The 23,230-nt window shown below is 51.2% G+C and overlaps 1 protein-coding gene across 2 annotated transcripts in view; it reads left to right on the forward strand.

The window, feature by feature from the left end:
- The window catches only part of BTK (Bruton tyrosine kinase), a 31,938-nt gene that overhangs the window by 7,392 nt on the left and 1,316 nt on the right, over window positions 1-23,230 (forward strand). For both annotated transcript variants that reach the window (XM_039489545.1, XM_039489544.1), the window contains exons 2-18: window positions 5,901-6,092; window positions 6,942-7,040; window positions 7,963-8,031; window positions 9,281-9,362; window positions 12,244-12,372; window positions 12,540-12,604; window positions 13,300-13,481; window positions 14,093-14,155; window positions 16,594-16,648; window positions 17,673-17,755; window positions 17,923-18,050; window positions 19,242-19,316; window positions 19,609-19,780; window positions 20,121-20,337; window positions 22,199-22,263; window positions 22,650-22,768; window positions 22,920-23,077. In XM_039489545.1, the coding sequence (XP_039345479.1) occupies window positions 5,952-6,092; window positions 6,942-7,040; window positions 7,963-8,031; window positions 9,281-9,362; window positions 12,244-12,372; window positions 12,540-12,604; window positions 13,300-13,481; window positions 14,093-14,155; window positions 16,594-16,648; window positions 17,673-17,755; window positions 17,923-18,050; window positions 19,242-19,316; window positions 19,609-19,780; window positions 20,121-20,337; window positions 22,199-22,263; window positions 22,650-22,768; window positions 22,920-23,077 (1,902 nt within the window). In that variant the 5' untranslated portion in view covers window positions 5,901-5,951. The remainder of the gene's footprint in view (window positions 1-5,900; window positions 6,093-6,941; window positions 7,041-7,962; window positions 8,032-9,280; window positions 9,363-12,243; window positions 12,373-12,539; window positions 12,605-13,299; window positions 13,482-14,092; window positions 14,156-16,593; window positions 16,649-17,672; window positions 17,756-17,922; window positions 18,051-19,241; window positions 19,317-19,608; window positions 19,781-20,120; window positions 20,338-22,198; window positions 22,264-22,649; window positions 22,769-22,919; window positions 23,078-23,230) is intronic.

The raw sequence follows: 23,230 nt of genomic DNA on the forward strand, positions 1-23,230 counted from the left end.
AAGAGGTTCAGAGGGCAGGAGGGGGATCAGGGCTAGGGCAGGGGTGCGGGACGGGGTGCAGGTTCCTGCTAGGGGTGCGGACTTTGGGTTGGGGCTGGGGATGAGAGGTTTGGGGTGGAGGAGGGTGCTCTGGGTTGGGATCGAGGGGTTTGGAAGGTGGGAGGAGGATCAGGGCTGGGGCAGGGGGTTAGGGTGTGGGGAGAGGCTCAGGGGTGCAGGGTCTGAGGGGCGCTTACCTCAAGCAGCTCCCGGAAGCAGTGGCATGTCCCTTCTGTGGCTCCTACGTGGAGGCGCAGCCAGGTGGCTCTGCACACTGCCCTGTCTGCAGGCACCGCCCTTGCAGCTCCCACTGGAGTACCGGAGTGGGCCATTGGAACGTGTAGGAGCCAGATTGGGGCCAAGCTGCGGCCCTTGGGAGCCACATGGTGTGGCCCCCGACCCAGGGCCCTGGGTGGAGCAGGGCTGAGCCTGGTCCCCAGCAGGAGCTCGTGGGCCAGGTTACAACGGCTCGCAGGCCGGATGCAGCCCGCAGGCTGTAGTTTGCCCACTCCTGGTCTAACTGATCACCATATGTGGGAGTCGGGAAGGAATTTCTCCCCAGTGCCCTTGAGGGTTTTCACCTTCCTCTGCAGCATGTGGATGCACGTCACTTGCCAGGATTATCTGGGCATATCTCACTTCATCACGGCTCAGGCACTGGTGTACTTCAGTCCCTCCCGTTCTCTGCCTGGGGCATGTCATAGTCTAGTCTCTCATGGGCTGCAATACTTTGGTCTAATTTTGGTTGTGGGGTGTAGTGTGTGGGTGCTGGTGGCCTGGGCGATACAGGAGGTCAGCCTGAGTGATCTGGGGGGTCCCATCTGCTCCTAAACTCTGTGACGTTAATTAATAACAACTTGCAGCCTGAGCATTTTGTGGATGCTTCTGAACAATGGAATCAAGATCGAGTTGTGAATGATTCTTGAACCAGGAGAAAGGGAAGGGGGATGGTTTTTATAATAGCTAGTCTTGTTGCTAATGCACGACCAGCTCTATTCTTTGATAATTGGAACGTAGAAACTGCCTCAGCAGACCAGGCAAATTGTAGAGGTACTGGATCCAGTCTGTGGCAGTGTCCTCTGCATGATGTTTCAGATAAAGGCAACCTCCCCTCCCTTTGAATGGATCTGTGTGCTCAGTTGTGCAATGCTGTATGTGGGAAGAAAAATTCCTTCTGGACAACTTTTGACCAGCCTATACACCAAGGACTAGACTCTGCTGTACCATTGATTTCAATGGGGTTGTTGTCATTGACTTCAGTGGCAGCAGGACTAAGCCTTAAAGCATGAGGACTGGTAAGCCTGTAACTTCAGAACACCTAGTGGAACTGCAAATGTTACTCCCGTGCATCATAAATTGTGGTTTTGAATTTGACTGAATTAGTTTTATAATACCCTGCAGCAGTGAGTTTCACAGGTTAATGCCTCCCTTGTGTAAAGAAGTCTGCCCTTGTATCTGTATGGAATGTGTTGCCTTCCTTGCCCTTATAGGAGGGGGAAGGGAAGGGAAGGGGAGTTCTCCGCTGGCCTTCTCTGAACCATTCATTATTGCCTGTTTCTCCAGCAAATCACTTCTGGCTCTTCTCCCTCCAAATTAATAGGCCATGGCCCTGCCTATAAGAGGGCTGCTTGTAATAGTGGCTTAAAACAATTTTATTCTATTTTTGGATCACAGCTTTTCTCCCTTGCCGTTAGCATCTCTCCTTTCATTATTATGTATCTCTGTAATTACTGAGCCCTGCAAAGCGCTCTGGGATACAGTTTGCACTCCAGGAAAGGCATTAGACAAAATAAATCTGTATCCTTTTTTTAAAAAAGGATTATTTAGAGCATCCTCATGTTATCGTTAGTTAGGAGCATTCTGCAAGAGGGAAAACAGAAGTGATTTTAACATCAAGTGAAGTGGACACTAATGATGGTAAACTAATGATGGTAAACTGGCTAAGTCTTGGGCATGCTGAAATGGGCATAGCCAAGCAGCATTTTAGAGTAACTAACTGAGATTTCCATATGTAACTGTCCAGGCCCTCAGCTAGACTTAGCCAGATTTTGGGGTCATTTTGGGAGCCTTCCATATTAAGGTAAAAGTCACTCAAATATTAGAGCTTCTAGGCTGCAAATTATTCCATATATGGGAAGTATGTAGTTATTAGGGCTGTTGATTAATCGCAGTTAACTCACGCGATTAACTCAAAAAAATTAATTGCAATAAAAAAAATTAATCATGATTAATCGCAGTTTTAACCGCACTGTTAAACAATAGAATACCAACTGAAATTTATTAAATATTTTGGATGTTTTTCTACATTTTCATATATATTGTATTCTGTGTTGTAATTGAAATCAAAGTGTATATTATTCTTGATTACAAATATTTGAAAGATAAACAAAATAAATAGTATTTTTCAATTCACTTCATACAAATACTGTAGTGCAATCTTGGTGTGGTGAAAGTGCAATTTACAAGTGTAGATTATTTTTGTTACATAACTGCACTCAAAAACAAAACAATGTAAAACTTCAGAGCCTACAAGTCCACTCAGTACTACTTCTTGTTCAGCCAATCGCTAAGACAAACAAGTTTGTTTACAGTTACAGGAGATAATGCTGCTCTCTTCTTATTTATAATGTCACCAGAAAGTGAGAACAGGTATTTGCATGGCACTTTGTAAGCCGGCATTGCAAGGTATTTACGTGCCAGATATGCTAAACATTTGTCTGCCCCTTCATGGTTCAGCCACCATTTCAGAGGACATGCTTCCATGCTGATGATGCTCGTTAAAAAAATAATGCACTGTTATACCCCCATTCTGCCATATATTTCATGTTATAGCAGTCTCGAATGATGACCCAGCACATATTGTTCATTTTAAGAACACTGCAGATTTGACAAAACGCAAAGAAGGTACCAATGTGAGATTTCAAAAGATAGCTACAGCACTCGACCCAAGGTTTAAGAATCTGAAGTGCCGTCCAAAATCTGAGAGTGACAAGGTGTGGAGCATGCTTTCAAAAGTCTTAAAAGAGCAACATTCTGATGAGGAAACTACAGAATCCGAACCACCAAAAAAGAAAATCAACCTTCTGCTGGTGGCATCTGACTCACATGATGAAAATGAATATGCATCGGTCCACTCTACTTTGGATCCTTATCAAGCAGAACCCGTCATCAGCATGGACGCATATATCCTGGAATGGTGGTTGAAGCATGAAGAGACACATGAATCTTTAGCATATCCAGCACGTAAATATCTTGCGATGCCAGTTACAACAGTGCTATGCGAATGCCTGTTCTCACTTTCAGGTGACATTGTAAACAAGAAGAGGGCAACGTTATCTCCTACAAATGTAAACAAACTTGTTTGTCTGAATGACTGGCTGAACAGGAAGTAGGACTGAGTGGACTTGCAGGCTCTAAAGCTTTACATTGTTTTATTTTTGGATGCAGTTATTTTTTGTACATAATTCTACATTTATAAATTCAACTTCCATGATAAAGAGATTGCACTACAATACTTGTATTAGCTGAATTGAAAAATACTATTTATTTTGTTTTTTTACAGTGCAAGTACTTGTAATAAAAAATAAATATAAAGTGAGCACTGTACACTTTGTATTCTGTGTTGTAATTGAAATCAATACATTTGAAAATGTAGAAAACATCCAAAAATATTTAAATAAATGGTATTCTATTATTGTTTAATAGTGAGATTAATCACAATTAATTTTTTAATCGCTTGACAGCCCTAGTAGTTGTATAGTTTTAGTTCCAAAATATGACCATGTAGAGCGTGATTTGCAAACCCATGAGCACACGATTAACGTGTATCGCCAGGGAGAGCCCCTGGATGCATGCTGCAAAGTTCAGGTCCATGTTTGGATTTCCAGTACTTACAAATGCAGCAAGGGGATTGAATCTAGAGCTTTGATTTGGGCCCATTTCTACCTGGATCTGTTCACCAGGACACTAAAGAGAATTGCTCTACTGCTGTTGTGGATGGATGGAGTGGATGACGCAACGTAAGGTGCTTCGGATGCTTATTTGAACCAAAGTTCTGAGCCTCAGATCCTGCTAAGCTGTGGTCAGAAAAGGGCCTGCACTAATGGTGGCTTCATAGGCCTGCACACAGCCAGTACACCTGCCTCAGTTTCCCTTCCATTTGCCCATAGCTAGGAATATCATCTCTCTCAATGTCCAATTCAAAGGCCTGTCTCTGGGCATAATGTATGCATGTACAGTAATCCTGCCAAAACCATTCTCCCCAAACCCCAAAGCACAACAGGTACAAACACAGCAGTTTTCCCATTCCCCCTTCCAGGGCCATCACTTCCAGGTCACCCACCAAGAGTCCAGTCTGTTCCCAGTTCCTTTGCCCTTGTTCCAGGGCCCCACTCGCCAGGCCAACCATCAGGTCATTCTGTCCCACGACTCTGCAATCACAGCCAAGTCTATTCTCCCACAAGAGAGCTCCCTCCAGGGCTCCACTCAGATATCTCTACTTCTCCCCTTCTCCTGGAATCTGCCCTCCAGCATCAAACCTCCCAATTTGGGCTCAGCTTGCCCTGACCAAGCTCTGCCCAGGGCCCTGTGCAGGAAGAATCTGGGCCAGTCCTCCTCCACAGCTCCCTGGTCCGGCTTGCCTCACCTGTAGCTCTGTCTCCCAGTAACACTTGCCACTGCTCCTCTCTGTGTCTGGCAGTTCTCCCCTACTGCTTCCTGCCTCCTTCACAGGCCGCTCACCCCAGCTCTTCCTGTCTCCTTCCCTAGGGCCCAGCTGCCCTCTTTTAAGCCCCATTGGGAGGCATTTAACCAACCAGTCACACAGCTACATTAACCTCTTCCCTCATAAGGGGGCCAGGGCCAACGGACAGTCACTTCCGCATTCATCCAGGCCCCAGGGCTGTCAGGGACCAGGTCTGTTGTAAATTACAGCAGCCTCAGGGCTGTTCTAACTCCCAGGTGGTAACAGATCCCAAGTTAGGTGAATTGGAAGCAGCAGAGTGCTCCAGCCTTGCCCACTCCCCCAGGCACATGCCTATGGTATCCCCTATACTGAGGATAGTGGGGGAGGATGGGATGAAGCTACTCAGTTAGGGTAGCTTTATGGCCTCTTTGTTCAGGAGCCAGATGCTAGCTGCACACCTCCAAGATATCATCACATGGCAATCAGCCGTGTAACTCTCCAGAAATATCACCCACATTTGAATCATGAAGAAACAGTACAAATTAATTTCCCCCTGCCAACATACACACACTATTACACACACACGCACATACACACACACTTTTTGAGGTTTCTTGTATGTCACTGATAAGAGTCAGCTATGTCTCCACTGGCTGATTTCAGATGGGGTTTTCCATTTCCCCCCTCCTCTTCTAGCCAGCGTCATGTGGGAGGTTAGCCTGTGATAGCCTGAGGATGTTCCCAGCATCAGCATTAGGGATCTGACCGTAGCTGAAACCTGCTTAGATACCATCATATCTTTCTTGGTCATTCTTGGGACTCAGCAATATAAATAGTAATAATTCAGTGGTAAAACAGGAAACTGAAAGATAAAGATCAAGTGTGTAAATTACTCCCCCTTCCCTTTGCATCTTTGTGACCATGTATCCAGCTATTAACATCTTCAGCTTGCTTAGATCCCAGTAGAAGTGGGTGCGAAATGCCAGTCTGGGATCTCGCTCTGCCTTCCCCAGGTGACAGTGTGAGCTGACAGAGCACCAGCATCCACGATGTCCCGTTGACTTCAATGACAATTGTGGGACTGGACTGTGGGCAAAGGTCTAGAACTCTGCATGATGATCTGGCAGTATTTGGTGGGCTGCTCACTGACTGGCCGGTCTCTGCTTTGCTTTGGCAGCGGCAGCCCAGCGAGTGTGGTGCAGAGGAAGAAGAGGAGGAGGAGAACGACATGGCCTCCACTATCCTGGAAAGCATCTTCCTGAAGCGCTCGCAGCAGAAGAAGAAAACTTCTCCTCTCAACTTCAAGAAGCGTCTCTTCCTCCTGACGGAAAGCAAGCTCTCCTACTATGAGTATGACTTTGAGCGTGGGGTGAGTCCAAGGGCCTACAGAAAAGCAGGGGACATCACTAATGGGGCAAAGGAGGTTCTGCAGAAGGGTTAGCCCCACCAGGGTCTGATCCCCTGCTGGAAGACACAGGAACACTCTTTCCCTGGGTCAAGCAATGACTCCCAGTGGCAGCAGGCCAGGAGTGTGGCAGGTGCTCGGAGGGATAGAGATGAGGGGGAAGGGAAATGTATGGGTTTGAGGTTTGACCTATTCACTGTGCACGTCCGACTGTGTCAGTACATCCTGTTCAGGCAGAGACGGAGACTGGGGTAACAGTCCAGGCTGGTGCCTAGAGATTAACCCTGCAGCCAGCTTGGGTGCAGATCAGACTCCAAGCTTAGTGGCTGGCCCCTTTCTCTCTGTATAATGGGAACCCCCCTCCCCTCTCCTCCTCCTCCTAAACTCTGGGGAAGCTTGGATCACAGATGCTGATCCACACCCAATCTTTGCAGCTCACATCCCTCTCTAGTGCCATGGGACTGCAACAGAGTCTAGGAGCTGACAGCTGCCTTCCCAGCTCACCGGGGTAAAAAGGCTTGAGCCCTGCCAGGCATTTATTCCAAATGCAGTTTCTCAGGAGACTGCCAATACAGCTCAGAGCCCAACATCCCAGGATCTCCGGGGGAACCTGCTGGTGGTACCTTGTGATGGCTCCAGGAACTGCTGGAGAGGAGTATTAGGCTCTGAGCTAAATCCTGCCCTCGGATGCTGAAGTCAGTGGGAGTTACGTGTAGGTTTCAGGGGGCAGGGTCTGTGCTGAATTCTGGGGGTCTGAATCATGGGGGTCTTGTCTGCCTCCCCCCAATTCCTCTCCCTTGTTCTCTTTTGCAGCGACGAGGCAGTAAGAAGGGGTCTGTGGACATTGAGAAAATCACCTGTGTGGAGACAGTGGTTCCAGAGAATAATCCTCCCCTGGAGCGGCAGGTGCCGGTAAGAAAGGAACATGTCCCCATTGCTGACATTGCCCCCCTCCTCCCATCCCCAGTGCTTCCTCCCAGCCCAGCTGTCCCTGGCAGGAACACAGGCCGACGGCAGCCCTTCTCCCCACTGTACCTGCAGGGTGTGCCCAGCCCCTGTGGGGAGATTCCTGCCCCAGTTCTGCGTGGAAAGGGAGTCGAGTCCTATGCCACTGGCTGCAGTTCCTCTGGGGAATTAAGGTCGGGGCTTCTGGCTGCAGGCTCCTAGGGAATTAGGGGGCAAGGCCTTTTCCAGTCCCCTTGGGACATTGGTGGGGGGTTCCCTGATTCAATCCTCAGAAAATGGGGGAGCTTCCCACTCCATTTCCAGATGGGCATTTGGGGGTTGCACTCTAGTCATCTGGGCACACTGGCCCCCACTGCATGGCTGTTAGCCCTGTTGCTCTGTCATGACAAATGGCATGTTAGGTAGAGCATATGCCAGAAGCAAGTCCTGGTGTAGGGGGTAACTGCTAGCTGCTTTCCCAATCTCATAGGCCTCTCCCAGCCCTGATGCCTGGAGAAGCAGAGGCAGGGGAGCAGGCTTTGGGTTTGTCTGTCTACTGTTAGCTCTCATACTGGCCCAAAGGCCTCGTTCTGAGATCCCTTGGTGCCTGGGCGATGGGCAGGCTCTGTGTGCTCTGACATGCCAGAGGGTGGCGAAAGGCTGTAGCAGATTAAGATCCCAAATCCCCAAAGACCGGGGAGCTGCCCGTATTACAAAGCCCTGGTATCCAGAGCCATAGAGCACACAGCAAATTCGTTATACAGCACTAATCTGTGGAGCCAACAGGACACTGTGCACATCCAAGCTAAGGGGCTGGTACTTGGGTACTGCAGGCACTGGTAGCAATGCTCCAGACTATAACTCCACCTTCTCTGTCTGTCTCTTGAAGAGAAAGGGGGAGGATTACAATGAGATGGAGCAGATCTCGATCATAGAGCGGTTCCCGTACCCTTTCCAGGTGAGTCACTCTTCCCCTCAGCTCCCACTGGGGCTGGCTGCAATGAGCTCAGGCTTGCTTTGGATGAGGAGAAGGCAGCAGGGATGGGGTGGAGGGTAGGGCTAGTGTTCCTATGCTTTGCTTTACTGGGATCACATGCAAGGTGCTGTGCTTAATCCACTTTGAAAGTGGGATAGGCAAACCAGGAACACTGCGCTCTTACTCCAGAATCAGAGTACCCACACAGGGTGCTAATCTGGGATAGCTATTGTGCTTTGCATTCACACCCAACCTTAATCTGAATTAACTGTCAAGTGTAGACAAACCCTTAGTCCCTCTGACCCTTAACTTCCCATCTGTACAATGGGGATAATGGGACTGCCCTACCTCACAGGGGTGTTGTGAGGCTAAATACATTAAGGGACTGGGAGGTGCTCAGACACTGCGGGGAACAAATAAAAACTAGATGTTGATGTGAAACCAGTGGGTATGTACTTGGCACAGCTCAGCCTGCTGCCACCTGTGCTACTGCGGCAATGCTATTTATACTCACTCTAGCTCAACGAGCTCATACACCCCAGCTCATAGTGTGGACGTAGCCTTAGTTTCTATTATATAGTGTTGCTTATACAGTAACTTTCTCACAGTTCTACTGTGCTGGCTGTAATGTGGTAGGTACATTGGTGTCTGAGCCAGGGTGAACATCTGGGCCTGAGGTGCACCATTTGAATCCAGATCCAAACTTCCCCCAAATTTCAGATCCAGAGTTTTGGTTCTACCCACAAGAGAACCTGGGGTCTGCTGCAGAGTTTGGATCTGGGGGTGTTCAGATCTGCAGATTTGGTTCAGGTCCATCTCCAATATCTTGGTTAGCTGGTTAGCTACAAACGGACACAGTTTTCTGGATTCTAGTTCTGGAGACTTAAAGACATTTTGCTCTTTGTGAACTGAATTCCGTATGAATCTCCCCTCCTTAGCCCATCTCTGATCCAGTCATAAACTGCAACTGGGCCCCATAAGCTCCCTGCCCATTCTCTGCTTGTCTGAGTCCCAGTTGGTGAACAAAGCAGCCCCTGACATATTGAAAGTCAAAGGAGGAAGTGGAAAGTCTTGGGGGAGGGGGCTTATTTATAACCTCCTGGTCACAGTCTCATAAGCACAGCAAAGGGGCCAGAACAAAATTAAAGGGGTTATGCTCTGCAGCAAAAGGCCCCAGTCCCCACCTTCTCCCCTGGCTGCTCTGGAGAGCGTAAGTCTGTTTGTTCCACAGGTGGTGTATGATGAAGGACCCCTCTACGTCTTCTCCCCGACAGAGGAGTTACGCAAACGCTGGATCCACCAGCTGAAAAACGGTGAGTCTCTGGCTTTCACAATTAAACCTTTTAAAAAACCTTGCATGGGGCAAGGCAGGTGCCTGTATTCCGCATGGGGCAATGACATCAGCTTTGGGCTAGAATCATCATAATTTCATTTGAGCTGGGACCATATTGCAATGATGCAGTGTAGCAGGGCTGTAATACTTGTGGGCAGCTGAAATCTGATGGAGCTGTGTGTGTGTGGGCTTGTGTGTGAGGGGGGAGATTAGCTGTCTGAAATGACACAGGGAAGTTCACACATGCAAGCCGGAAGGATGTCAGTCTGATAACGGGGAAGTCAGTTATTGCATGACAACCCCCATCTTCTTCAACAGCAGGCATTTAGCAAAGCCTGTAGCTCAGATCAGCTCTTCAGCTGGGTGACAGTGCTGTGTTCACACTACTCTGCCTGGATCCTACCACTTGCTTCCACTCTGTCTGGCAGTGTGCCCTGGTCTCCCCATTAACCATACCCCTGCATTGGCTGTCCCTTCAGCTCTCCACGCTGCAGTCCTTAATGTCACTCCTCAGCAGCTGCTGCCTTCAGTGGCCAAACTCAGCCCAGAATAACAGAGCTCTGGTTGCCCATCAAGTGCCACACACTGAACCCAGGGCTGCTGCTAGAGAACACGTGGACTAGCAGGTTCTGGCTCCTGGGAGAGGAGGGAGTGTCTCTCCAGTGAGGGGTGGTGCTGTGCCGCAGTACCATCTGTGACAGTTTGCCATGACAGTCATGGAACCTTGCGTGCGGGGACATTGGTGCATCTGATGCCTAGTAACAAGGACAGAACAGCTGCTTTAGTACCTGGTCCTGGGGGGTGTCTCTGAATCAGGAGAGGCTCCTGAACAGGCAGGTGAAGTGAGACTTGCACAAGGAGGGAGTGAAATTAACATTTCCAGTGCCACCACACAGAGTTTAGCAGCCTCCTCTGCCCTGGGTGTGTCTCCAGATCCAGAGCTGAACTTCCTCAGCACACGGGAGTTTCCAGCTGCAGGGCTGGAGTGGGCCCATTTGGGAGAAAAGGGGCAGCTTTCGGAATTAACCATCCATAGTCACTTTCCCCATAGCAGTTCTTTGGAAAGGCAACAGGCCAGTACAGTGACAGCTGTGCAAGGAGAGTGAGGGCTTTACAGAGTTTGAGTTAGGGGCCCCCTTCTCTCCCTTGCTCTGGGCTAAAGGAGGAAGGGGTCTGCCGGAGGCAGGATGTAATTACACAGAGTCAGGCCCCTAGTGCGACTGTGCAGCAGCTGGCTATGAGCTGCTCTTGTTGACTCCAGGGGGAGCTGCTCACAGGTTGTGCTGCATAATCATGGTCTTGGGGTGTTAGGCTCATCAGAGCAAAATGCTGAAACTTCCCAGCCTTTGTGCATTTCTATTTTAATGCATGGGCATCATACCAGCCCAGCCTCTTGCTGCCTGGACGCCTGGGGCCAGAACCTCAGGCCTGGCCATTTGGAACCATTCAGGGAAGGGGAACCACAAACATGGCTGTAAGTATGGCAGCACCGCAGTTTAATACCCGTGGCTGCCTGTGTCAGCTAGGGGGATGTTTAATGCACTGTAGACATTTGGGCTAGAGCCTGCGCTCTGGGACTCTTTTCCATCCCAAGACAAAACATCTACGCCACAGTTAAACAGCCCCGTAGCCTGAGCCCCATAAGCCCGGCTCAGCTGACACGAGCCAACAGCGGGTGTTTAATTGCAGCATGGGCATGCCTTTATGGTTCCCTGACCCTCCAGTCACTGGACACAGGCCTGGTACTGAGGAACATCATAGAGTAGCCTCAGGGCTGCCGTCAGCGCAGTTCAAAGGAGTTGTCCTAGCAGACTGGGATTGCAGGAGTGCTATGGCATTCCAGCCACACTCATTTCTCTCAGCCATCCCCCCAAGCTAGGGGTTTTGAGGACAGTGCTGTGCTGGCTTCACTCCCCTGCAGGATCCTTCTGCACAGGGAGAGTCCACAGCTGGACAACCAAGCCAGTTGTCTGGTTTCTATTCCTGGGGCAATACAAAGTAGGCTTATTGAGGCTGAGCATATAGTTTTTAATGTCTTCCCCCTCTTGTCTTTCCAGCACAGCTACTGAACTATCACTAGTATTGCCAGTAACTCAACCCACTCAGATCCACCACCAACTCCCCAAGCACACTGGGGGGTACAAAGTGCTATGGTCTCAGAGCTGTTCTAAAACACTCTCACACTCCCCTTTGTCTGGTCCTGGCTTGTTCACTGAAGTCTCTGATTTCAAGACCATTGGAAAGCCAGGACTTGCCAAACCTCAGCAGGCCAAGGTACATCCTGCTGGATAGCAGGCCTGTCTCACCCCTCTCTAAGCCAGTCAGAGGGAAAAGGCACCCAAAGGAGAAGAAGAATGACTGAACACTAGACAGGCCAATCCCCATTGCCTGAAGTCCTGGGGGAGGGCTGAAGGTTTCAGGTAATGGGGGATTGGGTTAATGGGCTAGCAGGCTTTGATATCTGTGTTGGGGTCCCCAGGTGATAAAAAGCCAGCTGATTTCCCATAGGCTCTGCAGCTCTGTGTAGGAGCTCTGCAGCTTCGGTCAAACCCTGGAGGAGAGATCCAGCCTTTGGATAAATGAGAGTTTGGGGGAACTGGGCTTTGGCTCGCCAGGACACTCAGATGTCCCAGTACTGAGTGTGAGAGTAAGGCCTAGATAGAAAAAAAATAGGTAGGTGTGACTGTGATTCAAGAGGGGGGCATTGAATGAAGAGCTGACGTGAGTTACTAAGAAGCCTCCCATCCTTTTCATCTGATTGTTTATTAATTGTATTCTGGGATCACCTAGGAAGTGAAGTTCTTACCCCTTGTGGAGGAGGCAATGCCCATTGTACAAACAGGCTTTCTCTTCTGCTGCAGTGATCCGTTACAACAACGACCTGGTGCAGAAATACCACCCCTGCTTCTGGATTGATGGCCAGTACCTATGCTGCTCTCAGACAGCCAAAAACGCAATGGGTTGCCAGGTCCTGGAGAGCAGGAATGGAAGTAAGACACCACCTTCCACCCCCAGCCTGTCCTCCATTCCCCTTCTCTGTGCTTCGGTTCCTCGCCCCGTCTCTGGAAGGCAGATCCGGATCACCTTCCAAGCGTCTCACCAGCCACTGACCCTGATAAGTTTTTTAGCTTCTTTTGCTTCATTTCTTATTTAAAAGGTTTAAAGACCGGGTCTCATCGCAAGACAAAGAAGCCTCTTCCCCGGACCCCTGACGAGGATCAGGTATGAGAGGAGTGGCTGGGATCAGTATTTGTAACAGGGTGGTCTGTCCCCTTGGAGAGCAGTGGGGGACTGGGGCCAGCCACGCCTTTTCTAAGGCATTTCAGAACAGGTGGTTCCAGGATCACCAGGTGTGCCAGCCTGCTGAGCATTAGGAAGAGAGAGAGAGAGAGGCCAGCAGGAAGGCTCCCCTGTTCCAGGCTCCTGATGCTGGCAGGCTAGGCAAGACTGAGAGTGCTCAAGCAGAACCCCAGGGAGGAGGGCTGTGGAGCCCCTGTGGCAAGGGGAGGAGTTTGAGCCTAGGTGGGCAAGGAAAAGGCCTGGGGGAAAGTTGCACCTGGGGCCAGAGTAGGATTGGCAAGACCCCCCGGCTGAGAGGGAACTGGGACCCTGGGGAGAGGTGAGCCCTGAGCGAAGGAAGGCTTAGAGCTTGGACAGGCCAGAGGAACTGTACATATTTTGTAAGGACTCGAATGAACAAGACCCCAAGAGGGGACATGTTGGTTCAGCCCCTTCCTGGGTGCAGGTGAGTGCACTGGAGAAACATGCAGGGGGAGCTGAGATGGGACAAAGGCAGTGCCAGGCCCAGGGTAGCACGCTCAGGGACCCAACCCTAAAACAGCACTCTGTCCTGCACGCGGTGAGGGGCAGGATGCTGGGCCCTCACTGTGTTCTGTGCTTCCCCACACCCTGGAAAGATGATGCTGAAGCCGTTGCCTCCCGAGCCATCTTCTAGTGCTGCGAGTGAGCTGAAGAAGGTGGTGGCACTGTACGACTACCAGCCGATGAATGCTCAGGACTTGCAGCTGCAGAAGGGAGAGGAGTATTTCGTCCTGGAGGAGAGCAACCTGCCCTGGTGGAGAGCCCGGGACAAGAATGGGTAAGAGCCCTGGCGTGGATAATGTGGGGGAGGGACCTAGCTCAGCCACACGTCACCCTGTACACTCACAATCCTGCACACACTTAGCCCCCTCCTGAAAGCACCCCCAGAGCACATGCACGCCCACGTACCCCTGCACGCAACTACCTCACCCCCACATGGGAGTGCCTCCCTCAGAATGGTGCAGGAGCCAGTGGAGAACTGTCCCCTCTCCCAGCATCCTGCTCACTGAAAACTAAATGTAGGCAGCCTCTGTGCCCTGCAGACACATGCTGGCAGAGTCTGTGCTGGGGACAGCCCCCTCTGGGTGGGGTCACCCCAGGCCTGCTGCAGCTCCATGGCGCAGGCTAACAGTCTGTGCCAGCATCAGGGAGGGAGGGGCAGCTCATTCACTTGGTGCAGAGGAAGGAGGAGGACTGCAAGGGACTGGCTGTGCATGCCCTTGGTACCGACCTGATCCAAAGCCCACTGGAGTCCATGGAGAGACACTCTTTGGCCCCAGTGGGCTTTAGTCTCTCTGTGGCCATTTTCCACCAGGATTTCTGGGCAGGAATCCTGGGTCTCCCTGCGCTCCCTAAGGAGAGGCTGATGGGTTCTCTCTTCTCCTGTAGGAGGCAAGGTTACATTCCCAATAACTACGTCACTGAAGCCAAGAATTCCCTGGAGATTTTTGAGTGAGTATGAGAAGCCGTGGGGCCAGCCGGGGATTCGGGCTTCATTGGAGCCTTTCTTTATTAAGTAGTAGAGTTTAGCTTTTAACATCAGAGCCCCCTGCCGCTCCCATACCCTCTGCCCCACACAGAGCCACGGAGCCTTTCATTCCTACTGTGCTTTTGTCACAGGCCTGCTTGAGGGTACAGCACTGGAACGCGGGGCTGGAGAACGGTGACTGCCTGTCGCACAACCAGGCCCTCTGCGTAGGGTGACCATATTTCTCTCTGCCCCCTCCACCTCCCCCCCACAGGGCTCGCAAGAGCTGCCCTCCCCACACTGCCCGTGGCTGGGGCTGACCTCCACACCACGCGGGTGGTCAGCTCTGAAGGCAGCGCTGCCTGCCAGCAGCAAATTTCTCTGCTCTCCTGCTGGTGGGCACCGCTGCCTTCAGCTGACCCCCGCAGACAGCAGCTGCTGCTCTCCTGCTCTGCCTTGCAGCCAGGATAAATGTGCACTTTTGGTGAAAAAGTAGGGATGGCCGAGACAGAGCTGAAAAGTGAGACTATCCCGCAGGGCCGGCTTTAGGCCAATTCAACCAATTCCCCTGAATCGGGCCCCGCGCCTAAGAGGGCCCTGCGCCCAAGCCCCGCTGGTGCACAGTACCGGGGTGGCCCGGCTTCCCCAGGGGGCAATTTAAAGGGCCTGGGGCTCCCAGCAGGGACTGGAGCCTCAGGCCCTTTAAATTGCCACCAGAGCCCCGCTGCTGGAGCCCTGGGGTAGGGCTGCGGGGCTCTGGGGGCTATTTAAAAAGTTCGGGGCTCCCCTTGCTTCTACCGCCCCGGCCCTTTAAATAGCCCCCAGAGCCTTGCCACTTCCCCAGGGCTCCTGCGGCTATTTAAAGGGCCGGGGTGGTGGAAGCAGGGGAGTCACGGGCTCTTTAAATAGCCCCCGAGCCCCGGGCTGCTGCTGCTACCCCGGTGGGGGAGGAAGGAAGAGGGGGCACTCACCATACAGGGTGGGCTGTTCCCCCTGTACCCTCACCCCCTGCCCACAGCCAGCCCCTGCTGCACCCCCTGGCCTGCCCACAGCCCCTCACCCCCTGCCCTGCCCACAGCCAGCCCCTGCCTGCAGCCAGCCCCGCACCCCCTGCCCTGCCCGCAGAAAGCCCCGCACCCCCTGCCCGCAGCCAGCCCATCTCCAGCCAGCCCTACACCCCCTGCCCTGCCCGCACCAGCCCCTGTCTCCAGCCAGCCCCACCCCCCCTGCCCGCAGCCAGCCAGCCCCACCCCTGCCCTGCCCGCACCAGCTCTGCACCCCTGCCCGGCCCGCACCAGCCCCACACCCCTTGCCCTGTCTCTAGCCAACCCCTGCCACACACCCCTGCCTGAAGACAGCAGTCCCGCACTTCTCTGTCTCCAGCCCTGCCAACCCATGCCACACCCCTCTGCGGCCCTGCCTGAAGCCAGCCAGCCCACCCCACACACCCCTGTCTCCAGCCAGCCCTGCACCCCCTGCCCGCAGCCAGCCCCTGCTGCACCCCCTGCCCTGCCCACACCAGCCCTGCAGCCCCTGCCCTGTCTCCAGCCAACCCCTGCCACACACCCCTGCCTGAAGCCAGCCAGTTCCACACTTCTCTGTCTCCAGCTCTGCCAACCCTACCTCCAGCCAGCCCCGCACCACTTGCCCTGCCTGCAGCCAGACCCTACCTCCAGTCAGTCCCTGCCCTGCCTCCAGCCAGCCCCATGTCCACTGGTGCCCTGCAGTTCCCAGGGCAGTAACCCAGCACACCTGCTTCAATGAGGGGGGCAGGGAGCAGCTGGGACCCACACATGTGCACACCCTAGGGTGACCAGACAGCAAGTGTGAAAAATTGGGTCAGAGGGTGCGGGGTAATAGGATCCTATATAAGAAAAAGACCCAAAAATCGGGACTGTCCCTATAAAATCGGGACATCTGGTCACCCTAGCATACTGCCAGGGAGCAGCGGGGACCCAGACATGTGAAATGGAGCTCATTTCTAGTTCAGGCCCATCTTTTTAAAAAAGAACTTTAGGTAGGGTTAACATCCATCCGTATTTTCCCGGACATGTCCAACTTTTTGGTTCTTAAATTGCCATCCAGGAGGAATTTTTAAAAATACGGACGTATGATAACCCTATTGGTACAAAAAGATACATACTGTGGCACATCCCTTAAATTAGAACTTTTTATAGGGAACCGATTGCTAAGAAATGGAAAGGCTTTTTTTTTACAGTTTTTTTTTTAAGTCATCCCTGCCGGGGCCCTGCCGAAAATGTTCGAATTGGGCCCCACAATTCCTAGCCGGCCCTGCTGTCCCGGCCAAAACAGGATGTATGGTCACCCTACCTCTGTGTCACCAGTGAGCTGTGTGTCCACCCCCACAGTGCTTCCCGTCCCGGGGCCTCTCCCTGATCACAGCCATGTTTTCTTGTTCCAGGTGGTATTCAAAAAACATAACCCGGAGCCAAGCTGAGCAACTGTTGAAGCAAGAGGTGACTGAGACATCAGCAAAAATAAGCAACCTAGCTCTGCTGGGAGCCTTTCTCCGCTGCAGTCCTTGCTGGGCTCTTCCTCAGAGCCCAGACCCAATTCACTCCAGCAAGGAAAGCTATGGGTCACCCCCACAGCATGTTCTCCTTGCTCTTTTTCTTGCCCTCTGAACCCCAGCAGGACACAGCAAAGCTGTCGTGTTCTGCTAGAAGCAGTGGAACCTTGCTGTCATCCCAGCTGAAAGGATCAGAGAAGTGCTGGCACTGGCTTGGCTAGTGATGTCATTTCAATAGGAATTAACATCATCTTTAGGCTGGGCCAGATCCCCAGCTGGTGTTGATCATGGTAGCTCCACGGAAGTCTGTGGAGTTGGGTCATTTTACAGCAGCCGAGGATCTGACACGATTAGGGTGACCAGACAGCAAATGTGAAAAATCGGGATGGAGGAGGGGGGTAATAGGAGTCTATATAAGAAAAAGACCCCAAAATCGGGACTGTTCCTATAAAATTGGGACATCTGGTCACCCTAGGCATGATGTGCAAGACTATAAAGCTGCTGCCTCCTTTGAGCTAGGCAGGGGTATGTGCCTAACACTAGGAGGCAGCGTATATCCTGCTGTGGAATGGCTTTGCCAATCAGGCAGAGCTGGATGGTCCCAGAGGGCTGCACTGCAGAGTCCACTAGCCCCAGCCCAGGGTGGGACGGCCAAGGCCAACAATCCAGATAGAAGACAAAGCAAAATGAACCCAAGGGATCTACTCCAGGCTGAGGGGAAGGAGAGCCTGTGCTGGGCTCCCCATTTGATTGTGGAGACGCTGCCCTTTTTTCACCCCCTTTCGGTGAGCCAGCCCCTCAGAACCCAGTTCACTTTAACCTTTGCCTGCCCACTGCCCTGTGGAATGAGTACGTGTGTGTGTGTGTGGGGGGGGGGGGTTGGAATCTCTGGTTCCATCCCTTGTTTCCTCACAGACATCCAGCCCTGTCCTCCATGCTGAATCCCCTCATCCCCTCTCTCTGTGTTTCAGGGGAAAGAAGGAGGCTACATTGTCCGAGATTCCACCAGCAAGACAGGAAAATACACAGTCTCTGTGTTTGCCAAGTCCTCCGGGTAAGCGCCATCCAAGGCTGTTTTTCTTTCATTAGACACAGTATGAACAGCTGGCTCGTTTCTGTCCCGTTGCTGCCCCCGGCTCTGATGCCCACTTTCCAGGCCCACCTCCCTCACTAGCTGGCACCCCCCGCAATCACTGACACGAAGTGTGATTGGCTCCACAGGGACCTGCAAGGAGTCATCCGCCATTACGTGGTGTGCTCCACACCTCAGAATCAGTATTACCTGGCAGAAAAGCATCTCTTCAACACCATCCCGGAGCTCATCACGTACCATCAGCACAACTCTGCAGGTGAGTACGCAAGAGGAAAGAGGACACGAGCAGAGCAGACTTCTGTCAGGGCCCCATACCCTACACAGGCTCTGCATCTCCCTCTCCAGCAATGGGACCAGAAGGGGTCGAAGGCTCCCCTATCCAGCTGACCTCTGGCAGCAGGACCCAAGGGAGAAACAATTCATGGCATGATTTCCCCCTTCCCTATCGCTGGGGTCCCTAGAAGAACAGAAGCCCACAGGCATGATAAGAAACCACCTCTCAAAGAGCAGGCAGCAATTCAGAGGGGGGTGAAACAGTCCAAGCAAAGGCAGGATGAAACTCTATCTTTGCATTCAGTGGTGCTACTGTGCGCGGAACAAGCATGCAGGGGCAGGTCAACTAGAACACTCCCAGTGGCAGGGTGCCATCCCAGAGCACCCCCTTGTGGCACACCAAGACCCTGCTGGCATTCTCCCCCTTCTCCTTGGATTCAGAAATAAACCACTCACATCCAGAGCTTGAAACAATATTCCCTTTCTCCTGGAGTCTGATTTATTTGGTGTAATGAGAATCCCACAAAAGAGCTCCTGCTTAGAGTCCAGCAGAGCTGAGCAGAGTTCCTGTCAGGCTCCTCCCTCTTGGCCCAGGACACCCACTGCCCTCTTTGTTGGGCAGTGCTCCTCAAGTCAGGCCAGCGGTAGCCAATGACATCCAACCAGCCCCCGGGTGGGGGGCCTCTTTTTACCTTAGTCCTTTTCCCTGGGGTGGGAGAACTCAGTAGGCAGAAACCCTCCCTTGCTAGTGTCTCTAGACGTGCCTCTCTTTGGGAGCAGCCCTTCTCTGTAAGCCTGCAACCCTCCAACTGAACTCCTAGGGACTCGCTAGTCAATTGACTGCATAGGAGGTTGGCTGGCAGCTAATTGCTTACAGGTGGCCTGAGGTGGGCTCACTTGGCTTAAAGACAGGAAGATTGGTCTGACTGCCTTTAAAGGGGCCAGCCACCCTGTGGCACCCGGTTTCTGAATGCTGTCACACTCTGGGCCTCAGGAAGCACAACAGGACAGGCAGTGCTGGAATTCAAAGCAAGGACTGTAGGTTTGTGCTGATGCAAGAATATCCTTGTCTTCTGGTGGATGCTGGAGTTGCATCTTCTTTTCTGGAACATCAGGGGGTACATAGAGCAGGGATGTACCTCCATCACACTGTAACCTCTTTGCTGTGTTTCAGGGCTCATCTCCAGACTGAAATACCCTGTGTCTCAACAACAAAAGAATGCCCCCTCCACAGCAGGACTGGGCTATGGTAATGCCCGCTGTTCTTCCATATGTGTGTGATGGTATTGCACGTTACCACTTGTGTCTGCCTTCAGTGCTACTGCACCATTCCCTGCAGTGACTTGCTGCTCCCCTGCCAGAGCTCTTAGAACATCCTCTACCAGGTTCCTTCCCTTCTAGGACAGACAAGGGTTGGGGTGGCTGCGAGGGCTCCCTGCAATCAGGACACCTGCACCTTTCCCAACAGCATCCCTTCTTATGCATATGTTTGTCCAGGTGAGTTTCTTCCACATCATTGCCCATGCTGTTGTTTGTTACAGGGTCGTGGGAGATTGACCCGAAAGACCTGACTTTCCTGAAGGAGCTGGGTACTGGGCAGTTTGGAGTGGTGAAGCATGGGAAATGGAGAGGCCAGTTTGATGTGGCCATCAAGATGATCAGAGAGGGCTCCATGTCAGAGGATGAGTTCATTGAGGAAGCCAAAGTCATGATGTAAGTGGCAACAAATCCTGTGTGTCTTCTGTGGGCTCTTTACTACAGAGATGTCTCATTTGGCCTTGCTACATCCTCAGAATTCATCCTCCAGGTTCATTCACTCCTGGTCATTCCTGCACTGCTCCACCTATGGACACCAACCCTGCCCTGGAGGAACCGCCCTGTTCTGCGATGAGAGGCCACTGCCATTCCCACCTCCTGAGCTTCCTCCCCACAATTTTGCCAGCAGGTGCCAGTTTTGGAATGCTTGCCCTTGCCAGGATCTCAGTCTCCATGCTCCTAGCTTCTCCCCAGCCACTTTCTGGAGTTTAATTTCCTTTCTTGTCCTACAATGCAGGAACTTGTCACACGAGAAGCTGGTACAACTGTATGGTGTCTGCACCAAGCAGCGCCCCATCTTTATTATCACTGAGTACATGGCCAAGGGCTGCCTCCTGAGCTACCTGCGGGAAACCCGGGGGCGGTTCCAGCCTTCTGAGCTGCTGGAGATGTGCAAAGACGTCTGTGAGGCCATGGAGTACCTGGAATCCAAGCAGTTCCTGCACCGAGACCTGGTAGGGTCCATAAGGAACGTGATGAGTGACACACGTCTTGTGCTATGAGAATCACTGGGCATCTTTAAAGAAGCCTTGGCTGAACTTACAGACAAACCAAAAAAAATCTAGTTCTCCTCAGTGAAACTAATGGGCGGTGAATTGAGAACAAATAACAGGAAATGATTCTTCACTTAGGGTGTAATGACCCTGTGAGAGTCACTGATGTGGGAGGTCACAGTCATATCCTGGGGCTGGACAACTCAATGCTTGATCGTAGTTATAGTTAGGTAGATTAAAGATGGAGAGGAAAATCAACTTCAAATCTCATGTTCTGGACAATCAGCGGATTGCTGCAGGAGTCAGCAAAGAATTTCCTCCCAGGAAGAGCCAAAGGCTTAGCATCCTTTGAAGGGTTCAGCTACTGCTGGAGAGGATCCTGGGTTGGAGGAACTAATGGACTGAGTCAGTGAAGCAAGTTCTACATATTCCTTTACATTAATTTGACCAGTTTGACTTGAGTCCATCTTGTTCATGAGCATGTAGAGGCAGCAATGCAACCTTCTCTCTGCAAAGCATCTCTCTCACCCTCCTTTCCCTCCCAGAATATGAGTAGTGTGTACTGTATGTACAGTCCAGCCCTCCTAAGCCTCTGCTCCTCTTGTGGTTTAGTAGAGAGACTGAAGAAAGCACAAGATTTTTCAACCACATTTTTGCCCACTTGGTGTTCTCAGCAAATAAGTAGGGCTGGAAGATCTCTCTGGTCTCAGGCAGTGGTAGACATTGCTTTAGGCAACACAGGCAGGATTCTGTTTGAGTCAAACGTAGTAGAAAAAAGAACAGACTCAGGCTGTGTCTACGTAGCTATGCCAGCATAACCCCCTAGTAAGATGCAACCTACCCAGACAGAAGGGGTTTTGATGTCAGTGTAGGGACACCACCTCCCCAAAGTTAGCTACATCAACGGAAGCATTCTTCTTCCATCAACAGAGTTGTGTCTACACTGGGAATTAGGTCAGGGTTGTGTTTTTTTCACACCCTGGACCGATGTAACTATGTCTAGCTATGTCAATCTAAATTTTAAGTGTAGGCCAAATCTCAGGACCGCATTTTTAAAAGCAGGACTCTCTTTTTACATCTGAAATTTGCCAATGCAGTTAACGTCACCTAGATGGCTGTCTGATTGGACCCCCGTATCAGGTAGTTAAAGCTCTAATGTAACAGACCTGCAAATACCTGTGGGTGTGAAAATGAGAAAAATTATTGGCATCCATAAACTACCATTGCAAAACCGAAGACAGCTTTAAAAGTCAGGGCCTCAGCACTTGAGAGATATTTGGGACAGAAGGCTGCAAATTTAATACAAGAGCTAAAATGAACTATTCAGCTGGGTAACATGTAGGCAGAATTTCCAGTTCTAATCCTGTTGCTGGAGAGTTAGTTAAAGGACCTGGGAAGATGGTGAGTAGGGTTAATGCTGCTCATAAAATCTCCAACCTGGCCTGATCTACCTTGTAGCGATGCAGGAATGGTGTCAGCTGTGGTGCATCTGTATCTGCCAAGTCTTTCTGACATATCTTGGGTGAAACACCAACTTCTGCTAAGCTCAGTTCTCTCCTCCCCATAGTTGGTGTGTCAGTAACATGACCTAAAGAAATCTTAGTTCATGAACTAAGCACAGCACAGCCATGGTGCTGTGGTTTGGCAACCAGTGGCTTCCTCTGAGCCCCTGGAGACCAAGGCAAGCCATTCTGTGTCAGGCACATTGTTTGATATGGGGGATGGTCACTGCTGCAGTGATACCCCCTCAGGGAAGGGCTTTGTGTATTTCATATGCCATATTCAATGCTGATACTATGACTCTTCCCATCTCTGCCTACAGGCTGCTCGCAACTGTTTGGTGAATGACCAAGGAATTGTGAAAGTCTCCGATTTTGGCCTTTCCAGGTCAGTTTGCATGCATGCACATGCGTCTCTCTTCCTTTCTCTTTCACACTTTTTCTCTGCATCTCTTTTATCTTCTTCATCCCTTTCTCACTCTCTTCCTCCTTCTCACCCTTGTTTTTCTTTTCTCCCATTTCGCTGTATTCACCTGTCTTCATCCAAATCTCTCACCAAGCTTTTTCTCCCTTCTTCCTGTCTCTTCCCCCTATCACTCGCTCCTCCACCCCATCCATCTCATCCATGTGTATTTTCCTCCCGCTCTGTCTCTGTCTTGTCTCTCCATTTCCTTTCAGGCTTGACTGGGTGCAGGAGAGGTTCATTAGATGAAAGAGTGAATGAATGGGGAAAAAGTGTGAAGCAAAATCACATAAAATGTGTATCTACTGCAGATATGTCCTAGATGATGAATATACAAGCTCCATGGGGTCCAAATTTCCAGTCCGGTGGTCTCCCCCAGAGGTCCTTCTGTACAGCAAGTTCAGCAGCAAGTCTGACGTCTGGGCTTTTGGTGAGTTGAGAGGACAAAATTTCAAGTTGCTGACAAGGAAAGAGTGGTTGAATGGAGTCAGAGAGAATCAGCTCCTCTAGGAAACTGCTTCAGATATGATCCTATATTCTTTCTGCCCCATGAACTGTCCATGTACATTTCTGTTTGACAGGGGTTCTGATGTGGGAGGTTTACTCCCTGGGAAAGATGCCCTATGAGAGGTTTAACAACAGTGAGACAACAGAACACGTCACCCAAGGACTGCGTCTCTATCGGCCTCAGCTGGCCTCAGAAAGAGTCTATGCCATCATGTACAGCTGCTGGCATGAGGTAGGCCTTATTCCCATCAGTACACATTCTTCGTGTCTACTCATCTGCAAGACTGCATAGTCACTCCATCCAATGAACCCAACCTTGCTTGGCAAATGCCATCTGGTCCTGGGGAGGGGAAGAGGCTTTTTATCTCAGGCCTGCTTTACACTT

This window comes from Mauremys reevesii, linkage group 9, assembly GCF_016161935.1.
Source record: "Mauremys reevesii isolate NIE-2019 linkage group 9, ASM1616193v1, whole genome shotgun sequence".
Taxonomy (NCBI): domain Eukaryota; kingdom Metazoa; phylum Chordata; order Testudines; family Geoemydidae; genus Mauremys; species Mauremys reevesii.